We start from the raw sequence: 21,708 nt of genomic DNA, 5'->3' as shown, positions 1-21,708 counted from the left end.
AGACCAACTTCATCATACTCCTCTATCTCCTCGAGGAACTTCTCCTGGACCGAAGCGTATCGCAGTGAAACTCAAGTGAGTGTATAGCGATTGATAGATAATGTGAATGCAGAAGAGTTTTCAAACCCATAGTTTCATGTACAGTTCGGCGGCAGACTTGATCGTGGCGTTCACGCACTTATTCTTCTTCTCATATCTATATCTATGCGTGGGTCTGTAGCACTGACGAAACTGCATGTATGTATATGCATATATTCAAACACTTGTAAAGTCGTGTTTTTCTTCTTTATCTTATCACATAGACGTATCCCTACGCGGGTCCGTAATGTTGGCAAAACTGTATGTACATATATATATATAGCCATGTCGAAGGAGCTCCAGATACTGCAGACAGCCTTGTAACGACGTGGAGTCCACAGTACGCAGACGTCACAGGAATAGTAACTGGCAACGGTGGGTGTGAATCTTTCATGCCCTCTTTCTTTCATAGAGGTTAATATGTGTCCTCTAGTATCAGACTAGAGTCAATGAATGAATGGATGAAGCATCTCCGTCTACAGAGAAGAGAACTCTTCAAACTATGTATACAAGGTAAAATATGTATGCAGTAAGTAACGGAGATCTTTAGACGTCCACTACTCGCTCCCGCGGGTGCCGAGCCACTCGGTCGCTAAGACAAGGATACTTGACAGAAGGTGGACTGGTGGTAGGTAAGGTTGCTAAACACGTCCAGAATGGCAGTAGTCTAGGGAGATAAGACGGAGGTACTTTGGTCAAGTGTATCTCCCTACCAGCGGTACCGTAGAAGCATCTTACAAGACACAAGAGAAGCACCGTTTGTCGTACGTCGTTATTGAGGAGAGGGAGAAGATTTCTCTGTCAAGTTGATGTGAATTTAGACTTCCCTCGAACAAATCCCGATTCCTTCTTGCAGATTGGGAGGAGGGAGCTCGAGCCAGAACAAGGAGGAGTCACAGCCGTCTGCGTCGACACCTGTAGAAGCACCAGCAGCAACGGGGGACAAGGGGAGAGGACGGGAGACAGAGGGGGTAAACCCGCGTCAACAGTTTGAAGGTAGTGAGGCTGAAGAAGAGCGGGAAGAAGAAGGAGAAGAACAGGAAGGATTTCCAGCACATCCCGACGCAGGGAGCTCATCCCCGACATCGTCGTCGGGAGGGTTTGTAGCCACGGGTGTAAAGGAAGGCTTGAGGAGTCTAGCGGGTTCTCATGTCAGACGAGGAGAAGAAGAAGAGGCACAAGGGAGTGGTGATGAATTGATGGAAGGTAAGGAAGGTCGTTAGAACGAATCTACTACTTGGCATTGTGTGTGTACGTTGTTCTTCTCTATCTAACAAGCCAGGCCCTTTCCAAGGAGGGAAGTAACTACCTTCATTCACATCCGGCCAAACGATGGAAAAGTGGACCAGATGAACGCAGGAAGGAGAGGGATAAAACACCATCTTCTGAGTATCTTCTTCACAGTAGATTCATCTAGCAAGGAAATGCAAGCTTAAAAGAGGTCGGACCCAAAGAGCAGGAGGTTGAATGAGAAGTTCTTCATCTAGGAGGTCGGGACTTGTTCCTCCCGGGTAGAAGGCTACTCTAGAAGAGTTAGCTCATCCATGTGTGTTCTTCGTTGCGGTTCTACAGTCAATTTGTAGAAGCCTTCTTGTGCTGGAGAGAAAACTGCGATGATGCCCGTGTATGTTGTCTCATCGAAGCGACTTCTGTTTTACTCTGGTTAGAGGAGATATAGTTGTTTTTGCTTGACATGTGAGAACTATACATACTACACACATTTGTCTAGCACCAAAGAGGTGTCTTTCGTGTTGTATGTACAGGAATGCGTCTACTTTCAGGAGCCCTCAAGAGAGCTGAAGGCGACCTCGCAAACCACCATCCTGTAGAGACAGTTGAAAGCGGCACGATAGGAGAAGGGACTCGATGGAAGGAAAGAGAACAGAAGAGAAGATGGGAGAACAACGGAGTACTAGGGGAGGAGGATTCCTCTGATAGGGAGACAGATGGAGTAGTTCGAGACAAGAAGAGAAATAAGGAGGGCGAAAGTGCAGAAGTAGGGCAGTGTGAGAGTACGACAAAGAAGGCCAAGTGGACAGAAGAATTCATGGCAGATATGCTCAGTGACAGTGATGAAGAAGAAACCCCGTGAGAGAGAGGAGAGAGGAACCTTCTGGAAAAGAGACGATCAACACAACGACGGAAGTTAAGAAAAGAGTGGAGTTTTCCAGCCACCGTCCGGTTACATCCTGGTTTCATCGACAACTTGATTCGAAGCAGAAAACTACTCAACAGGAACAGGGGGATGCAAGGGCACATTGAGGCGGGATGAGATGGTAGCGAGAGAGGGGTATAGCTCCGGAGAATATGAATATATTTTCTTCCGGACAGTTTGTGTGTGTATCTCGTAGCGAATGACAGGCACTAGCAAACCACACGAAAAAGAGAGAGAAGGGAGGCTGCAAAACGGATCAGTGCCCGAAGCTGAGGTTGAGTAGGAAGAACCACAAGATAGCACGTTTGTTTTAAGAGGACAGGATAGAACCTCAAGGTAACGAGACAGTCGCACTCCGTAGAAGGGACCGCTCCCTCTGTTGTAAATGAAGGACGGGGGGCGACCTCTGTCCTATGTGGCGTGACGGCATCGAGGTAGAGAGCGGTGCTTCAGAAGCCGTAGCGAGACGGGTAGGGAAGAGCAGGAGTGGGATCCGCGAGCGGGCCGGGCAGCAAAAGAAGAGGGGGGGATGTCCGGGGGCCGGTGAGATGCGACAAGGGGAGACGGCTTCCACGTAGGGGGCACGGAGAAAGGTTTAGTCGAGAAACTGGGAGCTGGAATTATTGCCTTTAGTTCTCCACGAAAAGATTTCATGTGCCTGATGGCTCGAGTGTGGAGAGCAAAGACAATCGATCTGTGGCGTTTGGTACACTGCACACCGCTGAATGCGGGTCAGAAGAGTAGCGACAGGCGTGATGGGAGAAGCGCAGATGAAAAGTGGAGAATTTCCGTTCTGTGTGCCGCGAAGTCCTTAGTGCGCGTGGTCTCCTTGGTGCCGGGAGACGTGCCGTATGACGCAAGTGAGACACGCGCATGTTGGTATGTACGGTCGTCTTTTTTGGGTACTCTGGGATTTGTCTTTAGTCGTACGCAGGTATACAGGAGGGAAAGATATATATCTATCTACCTACGGCGGTAGGGTAGCGCCTCGGGGCTCACTTTGGAATTGTGTTGTAGGTGTCGATGGATGATAGCTATCTTGGCACTTGGGGAGAACCAAGCGGACAGGGCGCAAAATATGCAGTGGTATCCACCACCGGAGCGCCGAGCGCTGGGGGAGTCAGGGGGGGGTCCAAGGCAGCCGCCACTTTGTCGCGATGTTGGTTGAGGTAGTGCTGGGGTGAGTAGTGCGGACTGCCATTGAAGGGGACAAGGCGACCAGGGATCGAGTACGAGCCATGCGAGATAGAGACCCGGGCGTCGTCATTGAGTGGGAGAATGGAGGAACTAGGTTTGTGTTCTTCAGACTTAGTGAGTCGTTTCCAGGACTGGCACCAGTCTCGCAGAAGGACGTGATGCAAGCGTTGCTCCTCTCTTTTGTGAGAACCTCTCGTTCTTAAAACAGCCAGACTTCGCAAGGGCCGTTTTGGCGGTCCATGCAAAGAAGTCTTTCTTACAATCTCTTGCAGGTTTCTTTCTTACAGACCACATATTTGTTTACAGTCACCGTCTGTTTCAGCATCTGTGGTGTTACTGTGCAGTACTCTGTTCGGTTCTCAGATTTTCCAGCCGCGCAGACAGTCCTACGAAAGGTACAGCACTTGCATCTGCATGTAGGGCTGTACATCTTTCTCATGAGTGTTGGACCTTGGGCGATGCATCGAGCCGGTGTATATCCTTATTGGGGTGCCGGCGTAGCGACTGTGAGCGTCACACCTACGTACTGTTGGCTCTAGTCCGATTAGCAGAAACTTCCCATGTTGCGTCGTCTGTGGTGTGTGCGAAACACCGATACTCCCTCTCAGTACAACCCCCGTCAGTGCAGTCACCGGGAGAAGAGCAGACACCGGCGTGCATTGCGCCTTGGTCCACCGCCTGTCGCGGTTGGAAACTTCTGATGCTGCCATCCTGGGTCTCCCCCACTGGTTTCATTCAAACATCTATAGGAAATAGCCATAGGTAAATAGATCCTGAGTTGTGGTCTCTGGTGAGCCACAGTTACGGGTGTTTGTGCCGGCGAATAAGAGTTTGACGGCTTCGCGTTCAGCTTGCGCCTTTTGAACGCCAGCTTATGTAACGAGACGGCCCAACCACAAAGGGGAATCTGGAGTGAACACAATAGTCGGAGCACGGAAACCTGCAATGAAAAGGATCAATAGCTGACCGACAGCCGGAGTGCTGCTCCGCTGTGCAGATGCTCAGCCGGTGGCGAGGGGGGAGTCCCCCACCGCTGAGTAGCCATGGCGGCAATCGCGACCGTCTCGGAAGGACTTTCTCGCATCTAAGCGCCAACTTGGCGGTTGCTGTTTGAGGGAGGAGGACACAGCCAATGCGCATGTTTTGCAGGATCGCCGAGCCCGACGTACAGCTCTATTGAAAGCGCGTACCGCCACAGTACCGTCGAGCGTGCACAGTGATGTGGTTTCCGGAGCGGCCAGTCCTGGGAGGCAGCAGGGGGAGCTGTCTGAGCAAGCGCGATCAAAATTAGAGGATCCCGCACCTCGAAACCCCGAGCGCCAGGGGATTCACGGGGCCTCGGATTGTGCTAGCACCCGGCAGTAGTGAAGCGAACCCCAAGCAGGGCGGGGAACGCGGATGAGAGTGGAAATGCTTGTAGGAGGAAGCCTGTTCCAACAATGAACTATGGCAGGGTTATTTTTAGCGTTGTCCCTGCCTGCGGGCGTGCGGTTGACATGCATGGTGAACCGGACTGATCAATCCTTCCGTGCTAGTAAACAACTGGACCACGCAGGCGTATCGCGTGCCGCTTTACATCACCGCCTGCGTTAGCCGCTCAGAGGCAAAGCAAGCGGCCGGGGGCACTTCACGCCGGTCAGCGGCAAAGCCCCCTACAAAGCTACGTTGCGATCAACAGAGTAAACGCCACTTTTCCTGCTGTCCGGTCAGCAGGAAAAGTGATATTTACTCTTAGGGCTGGTAGTGCCCCTGTGAGGCACGTGCGTGCGAAACTGTCTTTGCGGTCGAACGCAAGAAGTCCGCCTTGTGTCACGGAAGCCCTTTAGCTCTATCGTTGAGGGCGACCGTTGGTTAGCACGCACGTATCCCCGCGGCCACCTGTGGTTGCAGTAAGAGATTGTTGATCGAGCGTCGAGTGTGTAATAGTATGATGGCGATCTGAGCCGCGGTGTCGCGCGGAGGCGACGTGACTATAGCTCTTTCTAGCGCCCTTTCTACGCAAGAGTCCACGGGGACCCTGAAAAAAACGTCAGTAACGCTGGTCTCGCACAGCACCCCCCGTGCTGCTCAACCGCCAACACTGCAGAGAGAACTGACTCTCTGCGACCTAAGGCAAACAACGGCGGACAAGCCACGCTCAGAATTTCCGGCTGGGAGACGGACAGTGGGGCTCTGGGTGTACTTCTGTCCTTTTCCGATCTGCTAAGTCAGGTCGCGTCGTCTGGACTGCTCGCTGGTGTTAGTCCGGCACTCAGTGCCCTAATATTGAGCCGTCGCTACATGCAGAGCAGAGACTAGTGTCTGGCTTGTTTTCCCGCGGGTCGGGGTGTCTAAGACAGGGGTAATTGTCTCTGTGTCGTTGCCAGCAGCCCGAGAAGGCAGCCTAGTGGTCGACCTGTTGAAGTTGTTTGGTGTGGCGGTGAGCCACGTTGGGCAGAAAAAGGAACACGCCGCCGACCCGGGCACACAGTCTCACAAGTGTTTGAAAGACCTGCGGGGTTAGGCAGCCCACGGAAAGAACCAGAACTAGATATGAACGCTGGCTGCTCAAAAAACATCAGAAGTCCTCAAACCAGCTGTCTTCCTCGCTCGTGGGTGACGGTCCGTCTGCAGTGGAGGCAGCGTAATGACAAGAAGCACAGCAAACCTGCGCGAAACTTCCGCCAGAAGTGTCCGCTGTGGCCATCTTGTAAGTGTCCTTATCTCCTCCACACCATGATCATTGCTGCACAAGACGCCATACCCATTGAGTGCGCTGTACTCTTTCGAAAAAGTTGCCGGTGATCGGCTAGCAGCGCCACTGCCCATACCCACAGAGCAGAAGCTCGCCACTGGGTGCAGCTCGATTCATCACTTTTGATGAGGTGACTTGTTGCATCGCTGGACTCACCACTTTCGACTGAATCGGGATAGTCATCAAACATGTGAGTGTCCGCCCTAGTACGGACAGGAGGTACAAACGGGGGGACCAAGAGACCGTGTTCGGCGGCCTTCCAGTCGAACTGAACAGACGTGAAGTACGGGTGTAGCTTGACGGTAGGCAGACTCGGCCGCTTCCTCCCGCTCTTTCGGAGAAGCCTCTCGATCAAGTCCTGCAAAGAAGACAGCCGTCAGAAACACCGGAGAACCTGTCCCTCGAGGGATGTTGCGGGACTGCACATCGGCACCTACCAGCACCTGCTCTGAACATCAAGGAGCCAAACTTCGCCCCAGACGGTGCAGCGCCTCTTCGGCGGTCCAGGATCTCTTGTTCATCGTGCTCTTCTGCGGCTGGGGGTCGAAGGTGATTTTTTGAAACGGAAATTGTAGTGTTTCGAAGTAACCGTGGCTGGAATTCAGTGTGAGAGATGAAAGGCAGCGAGTTGAGCAGCGCCGAATCCCCCTCCCGCGCTCGTTTTCGTAGGCGTTCTCTCCCTGCCGAAGTCCATCCGTGACCGGGTCGCTACCCCAACAGCTGCTGCGGGTACTATCGGTTCTTATGGCCAAACGCACCATCGCAGCCGGGCTGAGGCGCGGGATGAAAGGTACCGGTGAATGCAAGATATTCTCGTACATCTCCTGAGGGTTCTCGTTATAGAAGGGCGTCTGCCTGCATAGAGACAGAACAAGACACATGTGATTGATTCCCCTGTAGATGAAGGGGCTCTGTCGCCTGACGCCGCTCAAGAAGTGTATGCTGAGGGAGAAACCCTGCAGTTCTTTTTGCGTCTTCTGGTCAGCCAAGAATACATCCACGGCTCGTAGCGTTATCGAACTCCGCTTTCCTGAATCTTAGCATGCGGTAGGTCTGACTTGTGCGATTAGGCCTCGAGTGCCCATGACTGTCTCCAGTCCCTGCCGGAGACACTGCGAGTATAGAAACTTGAGCGGACTGTGATAAATAGGGTATCTTTAGACCACCTCGATATAGTGGACCTCCTCACCCAACGAGCATCTCATATAAAAGGATTCCCATGGCCCAACAGTCCGCCTTGCAATCGTGGCCCTTGACAAGAAGAACCTCTGGCGGCAAATACTCAGGGGTGCCACAGAGCGTGAAAGCTCGCAGGCGCGTGGTCCCCTCGTCTTCAACAAGGCTGTTGCTTGGGTACACTGTACGCACCCCGTCCAAACGTTTTTCACTGCCTGCTAGTTCTCTCTCACACACGGGGACCCCCCGGCAGCTCGTCGTACACCTCCGCTCCGGTTGGCAGAACAGGCTTCCTCGGACAGCTGTAACTCTCCTTTCCTGTCTTTTTTCAAAACTAGATCTTGAGGAGCTGCGTCGTACTTCGCGCTCGCCGCGAGAGAGGGATTTCTGAAACTCTGGGGAGTATCCTGTATGTGAGCCGCACCCTAGGGAGCGCCGCATTCCTGCGACCATTTCGAGAGCGCAAGGCGTCTGAGCCGGATGACGACCCAAGGTTGGACTGCGGCTTGCTTCTGAGATCCAAGGGGGCGAAGTAGTTCGGGATGGTGACGCCTTCCTTGGAGGCTTGTCGGCTGCAGGTCTGCCGGCCAGCAAAGCGTCGCCATGCACGTTAGCATTGAGAGTTCCCGATATGTGACACTCCGAGGAGAAGTTCGGTGACGCAGTGGCTTTGCAAGTCGCAGGCTGTGAATACAGGTCGGCAGAGTTCATGCTAAGCTGTGTGCACGCGGTGTGGTGCCAAGATATATCCCGCGCAGGCCGAGATGAGAACGAAAGGAGAGACGGGGAGTCTGGCTTTCTCCGGTTGTTTGGTGTTTGCTCAGCTGGAGAAGGTGTTGGCAGGACAGGCACACTGGCAAGGGAATGTAGCGGGCTGAAAGGATCCACGGGAATATTTGCATCGCTGTAGGCTGTGGAGGGGTTCTCGTCAGCTAAGGCAGATGATGAAAATGTAGTATCCTCCTTGCGGGGCCGCAAGCGGGCCGCGGGCAGTCGGCCCGTCGGGGAGCAGGACAGAGTGGAGGTAGGCGAGCGTAAGGTTACTGGACGCATGTCAGTTCGCGGGCCAAGACAGCGCAAATGGGGGATGCCGGACTGGCTGAGAAAAGCACGCTTCTCGAGAAATTCTGCCGGAGGAGCACCGTATCCAGTGGTTGGTGCCCAGGTCAGGGCTTCTCTGCTAAGCCCTTCGTCTGGAGATGCGTCTTGTGAGAAAGGAATAGATGGGAGTTCCATGCCACACGAAGATACATGAGCAGTTGTGCTACTCAATGTGGAACCTGCACAGCTGCTTAGTAGAAGAGAACCGTGACACTCGGGCTGGCCACAGCACGAGGGGGGCGGAGTCCCGAACTGAAGAGGGGAGAAACAAGACATAGGACGCGCCAAGCCCCCGGCTTCGCTACAGTCTCCCGCACCAACGTAATAAGATGCCACACAACTAGACGATGTCCCCCCTCTTGGGGCGCTCCTCGGTCGATCCAGAGCAGTAGCCCATGCCCCGTCCGGTTGACCGACATAATGCCCAGGTACTTGCGCGCAGCTCCCCTGCAGGGTTGGCACGCTGTCCATACTCCCTAAGGGGCTGCTCCGCAAGCATGGCGGCTTTTCTTTATCACTCGCTTCTCCGCCCAACCCCACAGGCTTTACAGTGTTTGCTAATGAACTGTAATCCAGCCCCGCGGCCTCTGTATCCTTGATGCCTATAGCCGGGTACTGAATAGGTGGAGAAAAGATAGACTGGTGAAAGTGACTGTCCCACGTCCCGGACTGGCGCTCATCCGTCGCCGGGCTCTGTGCTGGAGAATCATAAACACCTGTTTGACCCGAAGGTGGCCACTGTCTGCACCTGGCTTGAGGTTCATCAACACCGGCTTTCTCCACAGGTGTCATGAAAACTCCCCAAGTTGCTCTAGAACTGGCTTCCGCTGGCTTTTCTGTTTGTGACTCTTCACTGGACTGAAACTTTCTGGCTCCTGACGCATTACATCCGTCGGCTTCCAGACGAGAAATGCTGGTAACTACTTCTTCTCTCTGATCGGCACTTGTTACATCCGTGAGCGCAGGACTTGAACCACAGGCTCTGATTTCACTGGGCTCTGAGGGCGGGTCAAGCTGAATGGAACTCCAGCTTGTGGCGCGGGTTGCCGGGCCGCCGGGGTCCCCGCTCTCGCTGGCGCGCGAGAGTCCTGATCCAATGTCTTCGCCATCAGATACGCTGCATTTTGCGCAGTCCACCACTTGAAGCGGAGACGAGGACAAGGGGGAGCCCGGTGAAGACTCTATTTCCCGGCAAGGGAAGAAAAGCGTTGGGCTTTGTTCTATATCTTTTCCGAGTTGTTCATCAGAGGCCTTTGAATCCTCTCCGTCTCCGCAGTTACTCCGGTGCTTGAACTTCTCTGGAGATTGCTTTCCCCTCCTGTGTCCAGTCCCTTCTTGTGCTCGCTGAAGTTCTGCCGACGGACACTTGCTAAGAGAGGATCCAAGCTGCAAGCAGGTACTTGCTAGCTTGCCATTCTGAACGGCCAAGTCCTTGTGGCTAGTGTGTTCGCATCCATGCCCGGCCAAAGTCACAACCTCTGAAGAGTGGCTACGATGTAAACAATCAAGCGAACGTCTTCTCAACAACAAGCTTGACGAACTCTGAACTCCACTTTCGGAGGAAAATGTCTCCTCTGAGAGCCCCACGTTCCAGGGCGAGAGCGGTGGCTCGCACGAAGAGCGCTTCAAGTCGAGTGAATCTCTTGTTGGGTAGTCGCATATTTCTTGTCCTGCAGGTGAAGCGATAAGTGAGACAAGGGAATCTCCTTTCAAGATAGATGAAAAAGTCGTTTCACTTGCAGTGATTCCTCCTACGGAGAGTTGCAATTCTACAGAACTGCGGAGACTCGAGTACCGCGGCAGGTCCGGCTTCTCAAAGAGGGGGTACCAGTGCCCTGTGTGAGACCGTAGGTGGCCTAGTTCCACTTGTGTGTCCGAAGTAGAGGTGCCAGCAACAGACAACGCAGCAGTTCTAAGTACTTCCGCGGGATACAGGCCAGGCCGCTGATGGCAGGAAGCGATCCTGTCGGAAAAGGGGGCACCTTTTTTTTCCTTAGCAGTGGCACTGGACCCGTTCTCAGAGCTACCGTCCAAAAGAGAAGATTGGACACAGTATGTGGCAACGGGGGACACAGGTGGGCACTTTGGCTGGTATTTACCAGTCGGCGACTTCTTCGGAGAAAAGCAGGCTTTATCGTCAACAGGCGAGGGCTGGACACTGAGAAAGCGGGCAAAGCCGAAATCGACCAGTTTGACGTGGCCATATTGGTCGAGGAGGATGTTCTCAGGCTTCAGGTCCCGATAGACTATTGCACGTGCTGAGGAAGGAGGAGCAGAGACGACACCAGGGGAGAGATTCCAATCAGGGCGGTGTCTGAGATTTCCGAGGGGAAGCTTGCTGACCCTAGAACACCTTTTCTTCAACTGGCATACCGCACGCATCGGTACCGACACTCAAGAGAGAAACTGCCGTTGACCGGCCCGACTAGATCTAGGCATTCAGTGGACACACTGTCATACATTACCGTGCGGTGAAGCCGAAAACATGAACGCAAGATAGCCCGCGCGGGTCTACTTCGTCTCGTGTATCTCCGGTCTGCTCCTAGGAACCCAGGGTAGGGTGCCTGGAGGATGGACGGGCCCTCATTAGTTACTGAGTAACCAAAGTGATCGTCTTTTACCCGTCTTGTATTCCCAAACATACCGTGGAGGTATTCAAGCGCCAGCAGGATTTCAGCGACGTAAAATCTCGCAGTGTGCTCGGCAAATGTCCCCTCGCTTCTGCAGGTACAGGACAGGCAGACTGTGGGAGTATGGAAGAATTGGTGTGTTTCTCTCAGAGAAGTTTCACGCAGCAGAGAAAAGACGGTCGGGACTTTCAGGTGATACACTCTGGTGCTTGCTGAGCCCGGCATACACTAAAGGCTCTTTCACCAGCTGCGAAGCCTGTCGCACCAGGCCAAGGTGGCTCGTTGCCAAACTTTTCTCGTTTTGACCGCTTCCTTAAGGAAGGCTGGTGGGAGCCATGACTTGGAACCAGTGGCTTCGAGGGTGCAATGGTGATACGCGCTTTGCTGAGATGGTTGGGGGGGATGACAGGACATACACTGGGCCGCGCGCGAACACTACTGCCCGTTTACGGCCTGCAGTCTTCTTGGCCGGCGCCCCGGCCTTGAAAACTATGCTTCACCGCCCACCTTAAGAGAGAGAAAAGCTCGCCCCCGTTAATGAATTCCATCAATATATAAATACGCCGCCGATCTTGGAAAGAGGAAATCCTGAAACAGACCTCATAGCAACGCAGCAGAGGTTCGGGATGCACGCGCCGGTTTAACTGCCGCAGAGCCGTGATATTGCAGGGATGCGGTAAGATCAGGGCCGGGCGATTGCGGGACAGAAGCTGCAGCCGAGATTTCAGGAGATCAGACAGCTGGGCAGACAAGGAAGGAGCTTGGAAACGGGCTGTTGGAGGGCGAGAACAGGCTCATCACATGGTAGACAGACACAGTGCAACTGAAGGAAGGAAACGTACATGTTCACAATGAATGGGTGACTGAGCTGTCGGAGAATTGTACGTTCTGCAGTCACATGCTTTTCTTGGCCGAGAGCCAAGACCTGCCGTTTCTTCATCACCTTCAACGCCAGCGGGAGGTTGCAAATGTTCTCCACGTCAGTACGGTGACCAACAGAAGCTTCGGCGCTCGAGGCGCCTGCTTTTAAAGATTGATCGAGATCCTCGGTGCAGTCGGCGCCGCAAGATCCCGACCGCGATGAACTGATCGAACAACACGGAAGAGGGGTGCCATGGCGAGGCCAGTGCGAAAGTAGATGCCTTCTGTAGGGACGATCGCGCTCGTTCAGAGGTTCTTTGAGACATGCGAGGTAGACGCGCCCCAGTGTCCCGGTGCCTGAAGGCACACGAAAACTGTACGGGGAGCCGCTCGTCAGTCTTTTGCACAGGAAAGTGCACGGAGTAAAACAAGTTGTTGAGACGCCGAGTCGCACCGGCCGGCCTTCATTTTGCAAGCATTTTCATCGGTATCTCAGATCACACAGTACACAGCTACGCGGCTGGAGTTGCGATTGACTTACCCACAGTATTTTTCATCTCAAAGTCTTCTATACTCAACTTCCGCGAGCTGAGGTACTGACGGACTTCTTCGAGCGCCCATTCCCGTTGATGTTGGCGAGTTGCGAAGTCGCCCTGAACGTGCTCAGAACCGCTTTTAGACAGGCTGTATCGAGGGGGCCCTCCGGCACAGGGGAGAAGTGTTGTGCCGTTCTGCGGGAACCCCTGTGCAAGCCGGACACAGCAAAGGTCTTGACACCGTGGCTCTGCTTCCAGACACTTCTCCGCTTCGCGCCACCACTCCTGATCCACTGTATTCGATAGTGTTCCGGTTTTCTCGTTGTTTCCGCCCTCGCCATTCCTTGCCTTACGGAGTGGGACTCCTGAGCCATTGTCGGAAACGTCGTCTCTGTGTGTCTGTACGAAGGACGGTGAGGATGAGGTGTCAGAGCGCTCGCCTTCCCAGTTTTTTGGCGATGTAGGCAATGAGGCTCCTAAAGAGGTCGCTGAAAGACTGCATCTGACAGAAGTGAACTGCGACGCCTGCAGTCGTGTGCAGGATACTCCAGGCCCCGCTGCACTCCTTGTGCTATTGGCAGCCTCATCGGCGTGACTGTCCGCCTCGTAGGCACCAGCACCAGAATTTCCCGTGAAAGAAATAGGCGAGCGCAGTGTGGGCAAAGACGAGATGGTCGACTGCCACTGAAGCGGGGTAGACGGAACCGTCGTAGTGGCCGTGTCAACTCTGCTCAGAGGTAGCACTCCGGACTCTTCTCCAGGGAGCAGCGAGTTGCCGGCCTTATCAAGACGGCCGAAATCATGACTGGAGTAATCGCCGGCGTTTTTCTCTCCCTTCCGATAGGCATCCAGGTGCGGAGGTTTCGGCACTCCCTGGCACCCTGAACCGGTAGGGCTGTCCGAGAATCCAAGGAAACACCTACCCCCTTCCTTTGTTGCTGCAGTCCAAGGGTTGTCGCTGTCACTCTGGACGACTGCTGCTAGTGTCGTCTGGTTCAACCTCCCGTCCTTCAGTTGTCCATCGCTCAACGGTGTCAGCCAACCCGAGTGCTCGGCAAGATTGTTGACCTGACGGTTCTCGTGGGGCACACAGCACAACCCACAAGATGTCCGCTTTCCAGGCTCGCCGCGACCTCTTATGGATCGAGGCTGTGCTATGGCAGCTGCCCTTCCACCACCAGAGGTGCTTGTCTCTCTGCTTTGTTCTTCCATTTCTACTACTGAACTGCTGGCAAGGGAGTATGTTCCTAATCGAGGCGAAGAGGACTGCAACACGCTAACCCGACTCGGCCCAGTGATCGTCCCTCGGTTTCCCTGGTCAGTATAAGCACCACGTGGAGAACAAATTGATTCTGTCTGGTCAGACCGCTTGTCGCCCGCGTCCGAACTCGGCGGCAGCGTTGCACAGCCAGTGTAACAGCTCCATCGCTTTTGTCCATTGTAGCAGACTGCGTTAAACATTCCCGCTAGTCCACAGGTGCTGTCTGAGCTACCGGGGCTTGTGGCAGCTTCGAAGGACTCTGGCGTACTTTGCGTGCTTGCTAGACGGCAGGTCCCATACGCGCCGGTCTCTTGCGGGGTTCGCCTCTTCCTTAAGGGGAAGTCGAGTCTAAATGTTGCTGACCGGCCAAACCCACCGAACCGTTTGTCTTTAGTCGCCTTGTTTCTTGTTGCTCCTTCCAGAGAGCGGCGAGCTGACTTCTTCTCTCTTCCAGGAGGGCTCCCCGTGACTCTGCCGTGAAGCGCGCCGCCGAGCCTCCCTCTGACTTTCCTACACAACAGTTTCAGCTGCTGATGAAATGACGACGACTGTGAGAGCGTGGCAGGCTCGGTGGGAGCCGCCACGCTCCGCGCTGCCACTGGAGAAAGGGGACGAGTTTCCTTCCAGGAAACCGGTGGCTCAGGCGCTGCAGGAACTGCAGCGGGCTCGGTCCCCGCTTTCCAGCAGTTTTTCTCGTTTACCCGCTTACGCTGAGAACGCGCCGGGCAGTGGGCTCTGCTCTCGGGTGTCGCTCTGAGCACACTCACGGCACTGGGGATTGGAGTTACCGGAGGTGGAGAAGTTTCACGGAAAGGAAACACGCTGAGGGATCCAAGTGGGACTGCATTCATAGTGTTGACATGAGGAAAACAGCGGGAGGACCTACGGAATGACGTCCTAGTTGCCGAATGCGAATAGCATCGGGTTTTCTTGCAAGAGGCAGCCCGTCCCGGGCGGCGGCCGTCCGCGTGCGCACTTTCGTGAGCAACCGAGAAGGCCTCTACTGGAGCAGTTGTCCGAGCAGTAGCAGGCCAAAGAATAGACTCTGGCTGATCGTCTATAAAGTGCGGACCACGTGTAGTGGTCAATCCAGTTCTGGGGGGCTCGCAAAAGTCTGTTGCAACACTTGGCGCTCCAGCGGGGCGAGAAGAAAGGCAGAAACTGGCAGAGGGAAGGGTACGTGCGTGCGGTTCTGGTGTAGCGCGTTCTGTCGCCAGGTAAGGAGAGGAGTTAAAGAAAGACCGGCCACGACTCTTCTCAGTCCGCCCTCCTAGGGTGCCTTTTCCTGTGCAGCCCGCGCGATCTTGGTTGAAGATCTGATTTTCTACGAACCCGAGAGGGAGACACCCGGCTGAGCAAAGACATGAGCCGGCTTGTGGTGCTGAGCCTAGATCCTCAAGAGAACGCCCAGGCGGCTGGAATAGACCTGGTGTGTCTGCTGCTATAAAAGAAACCTGATTTCCGGTCGCCATCACACTTACGTGAAGTCAAGGAGAGCTGGAAAACTAAGGGGGAGAACTGTATCATCCCCAGTGTCAATGCACTGCAGGTGACAGACCAGTCAGGGCGCGTAGAAGACCTCTGCAGGCCGGGAGAAAATGGAAAGAAGCTGCGCAGATGCCCTTTCCCTCGAACACGGTCTTCCCAGGACAACCCGTCTTTGCATCATGACTGCTGAGCTCAGCATCATAACCGCACAGCACTTGTCTCCGTAAGCTGTGAAGATGAAATCTCGGCCCCGTACGGTCCAACGGAGCTTTGGGTCGACCAACCAGTTCCCAAGCGCACCCTGTGCGGCCCCCACGCACAGCGTTCTGAAGGTCTCGAGGTAACGAAGATCGCAACTGCGAGGCAGAAGAAAGCACCTGCGTAAGAAGTTGAGTGTGTGCAGGACCTGTATCAAGAAGTAGCGCCCGGCACAAACCCGCGGAACTGCCGAAGAGATTAACGATTCGGAAGGAAAAGGTCCGAAATGCCAAGGGCGGCGCCTGTACCAAAGGAGCCCACGCGAAGCACAGTGATTCGTAGATGAACCCCGCCTCCCGCACAGATCAACGGACGAGTCGACCAGTCCCACGGGTTATCTCAAGAAATGAATGTCTGCTCGGGCTGTGGACAAGGCGGTCTGCTGCTTGCTCCCTGAGGCCCACCCCAGTGGGTCTCGTCTGGAGCCTGGCCGTGCCACCCCGCGATTCGGCTCTGCCCAGCCCCAGTCGTTAAGTGATCAGACCACCATGAAACGCGCAGGTCCTCTTCGGACAAGTAAGACGCTGTGACGACACGGCATTCATGCGGGCCCCGGTGCTCCCGTTTGTGGGGCCCGTACACAGCGTGACGCGGTACGAGGATGTCTGCACAGAAGCCCCGAGGAGCTAGTCCTCGGGCGTACCACCCGGCGATCTCTGCTTAGAAGGGCAAGACACTGGGGGCGGGTCTCTATGTGTAGACGAGGAGTCTTGCTGACGCCGTGTCGTGTAAACGTCGTTCACAAAGGGAACAGATATGCAGAAGACACACACATATGGCCTGTGGAATCCGCTGCTTCACCTGTTACTGTCCTGGCCCAGGATTAGCATTGATCAACACCTGCAGTACCCGCTGACAACAGCAGATTGTGCGCGAAGACCCAGCCGATCTCCTGAGTGTTGAACAGGCCACTGTCAGTTTCTCCTGCAGTCGGCCGACCACGACACGAGTCACTTCACTTTCTCTGGAGCTTTTGGGTCGGCGGGACGAGCACAAAAACGGGTGCCCGCCTGTCCACCTTCCCCCGAACCGGGCATCTTTTGGGCGGCGAGGTAGGATACAGACTCACCCCGAAGCACCCGATCGCCCGAGAAGCCCGCATAACCACAACACTGACGTAGAACACAGCGGTGCATAGCTTCGCACAAAACAGACCCAGAGGGAGAGTTTGCCAACAGGGAAAATCCGGCACCCTGATGAGGGGCGCAGATCACTCGCAACTGCGAGCCCCTTCTTTGCTAGGGGACTGCTACCGCCGAAAAGTTGTCCATAAGATCCTGCGGCCACCGGCGGCGCCCGGCCACGCCTGAAGGGTGCTACCCCAAAAGCTTAAAACCTTCCCACCCCCGCCTCCAGCACGACATTCCCTTGAACGCCTCCGCAAGCTGACCCGCATACTTCCCTTTTCTCGTTGACCGGGAAAGTGCTCTGCACTGTAAGGGGAATCGGATGTTTGGCACCGCCGCAGCGGCTACCAACTAGGTGCTCAGGTTGGGCTCAAGACCTGGCCACCTGGTAGATGATCGGACCAAGTTCACGAAAAAGCAGAACACCAGCCTTCTTAAGGAGCGGCCGTCCACCTGCATGCCTTATACGCCAGCTGCTCCGGGCTGCTGGCCCCTCTTGCAGTTGTCTTGGTCTTGAGTAGCTGCATATGTATAGGCGATGCGGCTACCCGGCTACCGCCCCCGAAGGACGGTGCAAACCAGTACGTAGGGCCCACGTCCACGTAGAAACCAGAGATAATCTCAGGCACACAACCGCAACGCTACAGGAAGCCCGGCAGCTCTCATTGATGACAACGGATACCCAACTGGGCAAGCTGCCCGGTCTGCGGTCACAGCTGTCGAAGAGCTTCACAAGGCCGGGCCTTGAAGACAACCTACGGCTGCCTCTACCATCACACACATCTTCACAGTGTCCGGACTGATTACCGTATGCCCCGATCTTCGGTACCCTATCCGTTCGCCCAGGGTTTAGTAATTTCTACTGCTCGCCACTAACTATCGGCACGTAGTTCTATCTTTGTGGAGCTGCTGCCAGCCACGCGCAGTCGGAGAACGGCCAGGAGACGGCGCCGCACATGAGTGGCCGGCGGCAGACAACGAACTCGTGCGCGTTTCTCCGACCACTAGGGCTTTAAGGTGCCGCTCTGCAACGACGGTAATTCACTTCCGAGGCAACGCACCATTAGGCGCGCCTGAACGGGGGACGCGGCCGTTGGGACCTCGTGTGGGTTGGCAGGCCGCCGAACGGAGCATGCATAAGCGCGTTGCTCAGTACATCGAACTGTTCGGCTCTAATTGCTGTCCTGTTTCTTCGCGTTAATCTTTCTTGACGGCTGTCGTCCTTAGTCCACCCCGTACAGTAACTGAAGGTTCTGCCACGTCTCTGAAGGGGTGGTAAGCTGTGGCGTGAGCGTGTGGCGAGCCAGTTTTGAGCACACTCGGTAACTTGTAGACTACTCGAAGTCTGCCCAACAGTTCACGTGATCCCCGTGAGAAATGTCCGGGCCAAATTCGTTAAGGAAGCCATTTTTTGTGTAGCTGTCATTCTGACCTGACTTCGTTGTGGAAGTACTCTGCCGCTGGCAGTGTTTTCGGTTTCAACCGTTGCCGACCCGATCTGCGGCTCTCTGGGCCCCCCGTTCTTTTTCCGGGGGGGAGGGGGGGAGGGGGCCGACGCGGGTAGTCTTGCCANNGCGCACCCCCGTTTCCGCGGCCGGCGTGGCTTTTCTAACGTTTAGGAAACCCAGTCTTCGTCGAAGTCGCGAGGGGTCTGACAAGAGACCTGATATGGTAATCTCGGGTTGTTAGTAACTCCAATTTAGTAGTTCCTGAACCGTGCCTCTCTCGGTTAATAACGAGCTGCCCACACGCCGGTGCGGGCTCTTGCCCTGAATCGTGGCCGCGGGTGAGAGTCCGAGCTGGCATTTTGTGACACCGGTTTTGGTTCCTGGTGTGGAGAATGTCAGCGCGTGAGAAAGTATGTGCTGAAGCCTCTCGGTGGCACTTTCGCTTGTCTTTGCCTTACACCCATGTTTCGATACTCCCCGGCTGGCGGTCTCCCGAGCTACGGCGTCGTCCCCGATGGGCGCCGCTACTGTATCATCGGCTTGCAGAGCTGCGTCAGTTTCTTGCCAACCGGGGCCTGCGCCGCAGCCAGCCTGCTGTGCTTGTCCTGGATTCTTGTCGTGTCTCCTGATCCTGTCCGTCTAATTGCTTTGCAAACCGTTTAGAGGTTGTCACATTCCCTTGTGTGTGGGACGCCGTTTGGGCGAGAGGTCCGGAGCAGCCTCCCTGGTGCGTGTAAACGATCGTATGGCGCTTTTTCCGTAGGAGGGTCTACCGAACCATCGTCAAGTTTCACGCAGCCCTCGTTCCTGTACTTCGGCAGACTTGCCCGGCTCTGCCTTTTTGTGTACCTCGTGTGGAGCCGCGTGTGCCGAGGTCTGTACCATTGTTACAAACAGATGACCAAACTCCCGTCCCCGTGCCAACGTTCTTTTTCACCCGATGAGAAAGGGGGAGCCCTGGGAGGCTTGGGCGGCAGAACTGACCATGCCCAGATGCCCGGGGCTCTTCTAGTTGTCCCGCCTCGCCAGCAAAACAGCGCAGGGAGTGACGGTGCCTGTGTTGCGTCAGTTACTGCAGCACACTTGTTCCAGGCTCGCGCTGCTGCTTGCCAGACAAGATAACCGTGGGGACGCGGGTACCACTCTGATCCTTCACCTTGCACTCACCAAGGCGGGTCCTGCGACCGCTATAGCTCTTGAGCTGGCGGGAGGTACGGCACCACCGGCCTGCAACGCTTCGGATTCTCTCATCGGTGACGTTGCCTCTTCCACCCCGGATTCTTCAGAAGGTCCAATCTCAGGCGGCGCCTCGTAGCGAACTTGAGCAAAGCAGCTGTCTCTTCAGATGGCACCTCAGACTTGGGCGGTGTGTGCGCACCTGCATCGCCTGGCGACTGGCTTTGTTGCTCTCGAAACGCACTGACCGGGACGGACCCGACCAACGCTGGGTGCAGGCACGAGTCCTACTGGGTACGGCGTTCTCAGCATAGCTCAGATGGTACCTCTCCGAGTCGCCGACTGCGGAATGTGTGCAGGTTGGTTGCTATGGAAGCCGTACACTTAGGGTGCAACACGTCAGGCGAGTGTGGTTCGTCTTGCCTCGGGTCGGATCCAGAAGACGGCGTTGATCACCCCCGGAATCATATGCTCATTAGGCCTCACGGAGATCGGACGGAGGATCATCGTTCTCATGCTCGCCGCTCTTTGTTGGCGTGCTGTCCCAGTAGTTGTGGCAGTGACCGGATGAGCTCTGCCGCTGGTGTCTCAACGTGTTGCTGTTCGACTGCAACTCACGCACGTGGAAGTCAGTGCGACTGTGCACAGTCGCTTTTCCACGCCTCGTCTCTATGTACGGGAACCACGCCAGCAGGCTTGGCAGACACAGTAGCTTCAGCTTTTTCTCGCTTTCGCCTTTCATCCGTGGTCTCATCTTCAGTTGAAGGGTGCACGGGCGGCGCCGCAGCCGTAGGAGCAGGGGTTTCTTATGAGCCTGAGGGTCACTGTGGAACTGCACCAGTGAGGGAGCAGGATCTGTTTGGAGCAACACAGTACAAGAGTGCTGAATGCACTACAAAGCACATAGAGCCCCGCTGCGCTGTCCGGAGAGCTTACACTTCTCGAACCAAAGAGGCTGATGAGAGGCAGGCGGGAGTGTTTGGAGGTCCTTCGCCGATAACACGGCCGGCCGAGGAAGGCCAACCGGACACCCAGCCAATCTACGACCATAGTTTAGAGAAAGACCCGATGAGTTTTTGTAACCGCGACTGCCGGCGAGACTTCTCGAGAGCGAAGTGCTGCAGTGGTCCAAGAGAACCTGCAAGGGAATTAAGTGGTACCGTATGCGGCAGAACAGATCGTTCGGCGGGGTTGGTCGCAGAGAAGGCACCGCGACTTCGCGACGAATCTGTGAGGCAAACCCAGAGTGGTCACGCAGGTATCCATGACTTCACCCACAGCTCGCAAAATGAAGCTGGACGTCCAGACGCGTTTGCCCGTAGGCATTCATCGAGGCCCCGAGGAGTGGGTGAAGGCCGGGACCGGCCAGTGTGTTGTCATCCTTGCGGAAGTACGGAACACGCTCCCGACAAGCCAGTGGAACTCGGGCAGGAGGAAGACGTACCGAGGAATCCGTTGGAGCTTTCGCCGTACAATGCATCAACTACGCAGTACATGCGCACACACAAGCCGTATGCTCTACGGGAGCGCGAGTCACACGTCACCCGCGTTCAGCGCGAAGAGGCGTGGGGTCCTGTTTCTCATGCTCCCCGGGAAGGCGAAGCAACCTTGGAGCGCCGTCAAGCTTCCCAAACTCAATCCACTCTCTCAGACGAATGGGGAGGGCCGACCGTGCTTTCAACGATCAGACAGACCGATGAGACCAGGGCGCGAGTCTGCCACCCGTCGGATCACAATGGCGGAACAGGTACAGCAAAGGACTCTTTCGGCGTAGTGAGAGCCGTAGGGGATTCTTCACGGGATTTGCCCCCCTCGAGAGAACTTCGTGTGTCCGTAGGGTTGGCACAAGGACCAGACGTCTCTGTTTTCCCTCCTCTCGCCCGCGTCGACCAACTCGCCTGGGGATCTCCTTCTCCAAGAACACGAGCATACACCAATGGCCAACAGATCATTCAGGAGGCGTCTACAGCAAGACGCGGCAGGAAAGGCGTAGAGGGCTCTGCCATGCACTTTCAAAACGCCCCTGTACCCCTTTCCATTAAGAAAGTGGACCAGCCATCACAGGGAGTACCAGCTTTTTTTTTCGACCCCGACGTAGATCTTCCGTCAGCGTCCCGGTCTGCTTCCAGTTCAGCTTCTTGGAGTCCCCGCTCAGGCACACCTCCGCGCACGAGTTCATCGCGGGGTTCCCGGTGTCCGGCCAACCGACCCGCCCGCCCCAACTCTTTCCAGGATACTCACTTCCGAGAGGAATCAGGCCGGGAGCTGCAGAGTCCCAACCACGGCCTCATGGGAATGACGAAGCGTCGCGTGGGCCCAGCGAGCTGCGTTTCTATCGCTTTTGTCTCGTCAGGGAGTAGTACAAATCGCAGCAATTCAAGCTTCGACAGCGGTAGCGTTCGATGCCCGGACAATCTGTTAAACGGTGTGGTGCATCGTCACGGAAGTGGATGCGGTGGCCACCACGATAGCCCTCCTGTGC

General features: G+C 55.4%; 3 protein-coding genes across 3 annotated transcripts in view; 2 read left to right on the top strand and 1 right to left on the bottom strand.

Moving 5' to 3' along the window:
* Nucleotides 1-4: 4 nt before the first annotated feature.
* On the top strand, nt 5-3,659 carry CSUI_005194 (uncharacterized protein; the record flags this gene model as incomplete). Its single annotated transcript, XM_068065372.1, has 3 exons — nt 5-75; nt 935-1,284; nt 1,842-3,659. Coding segments are annotated over 3 exons (750 nt in total), but the record flags the coding sequence as incomplete, so codon positions are not given.
* A 2,199-nt stretch (nt 3,660-5,858) lies between these two features.
* Nucleotides 5,859-17,299, bottom strand: CSUI_005193 (protein kinase (incomplete catalytic triad)). Its single transcript, XM_068065371.1, has 8 exons — nt 12,474-17,299; nt 11,914-12,289; nt 11,579-11,659; nt 11,086-11,162; nt 7,354-10,699; nt 6,923-7,019; nt 6,321-6,522; nt 5,859-6,037 (listed from the first exon to the last, which is right to left on the bottom strand). Exons 1-8 carry the CDS (start codon nt 15,199-15,201, stop codon nt 5,988-5,990), a joined length of 6,957 nt encoding a protein of 2,318 aa, XP_067922657.1. The 5' UTR covers nt 15,202-17,299; the 3' UTR covers nt 5,859-5,987.
* A 547-nt stretch (nt 17,300-17,846) lies between these two features.
* CSUI_005192 (uncharacterized protein) overlaps nt 17,847-21,708 on the top strand; it is an 11,947-nt gene continuing 8,085 nt past the window's right edge. The window contains exon 1 of the mRNA XM_068065370.1: nt 17,847-21,708. This exon is cut by the window's right edge and continues 8,085 nt beyond it. Coding sequence (XP_067922656.1) covers nt 19,596-21,708 — 2,113 coding nt within the window. The 5' untranslated portion in view covers nt 17,847-19,595.

The sequence above is a fragment of the Cystoisospora suis genome (assembly GCF_002600585.1).
Source record: "Cystoisospora suis strain Wien I chromosome Unknown contig_2504, whole genome shotgun sequence".
Lineage (NCBI taxonomy): Eukaryota > Apicomplexa > Conoidasida > Eucoccidiorida > Sarcocystidae > Cystoisospora > Cystoisospora suis.
The sequence above is the reverse complement of the archived record's forward strand: the minus strand, read 5'-3'. Positions and strand labels throughout refer to the sequence as shown.

What these genes read in the sequence shown, in the direction of transcription:
- CSUI_005193 (XM_068065371.1), bottom strand. Translation starts at nt 15,201, where the DNA reads ATGGCGACCGGAAATCAGGTTTCTTTTATAGCAGCAGACACACCAGGT. An exon ending in CACCCATTCATTGTGAACAT is followed by an intron (nt 11,660 to 11,913) that starts GTACGTTTCCTT and finishes GGTCTGTTTCAG; the next exon opens with GATTTCCTCTTTCCAAGATC. An exon ending in TTATATGAGATGCTCGTTGG is followed by an intron (nt 7,020 to 7,353) that starts GTGAGGAGGTCC and finishes GTCTCTATGCAG; the next exon opens with GCAGACGCCCTTCTATAACG.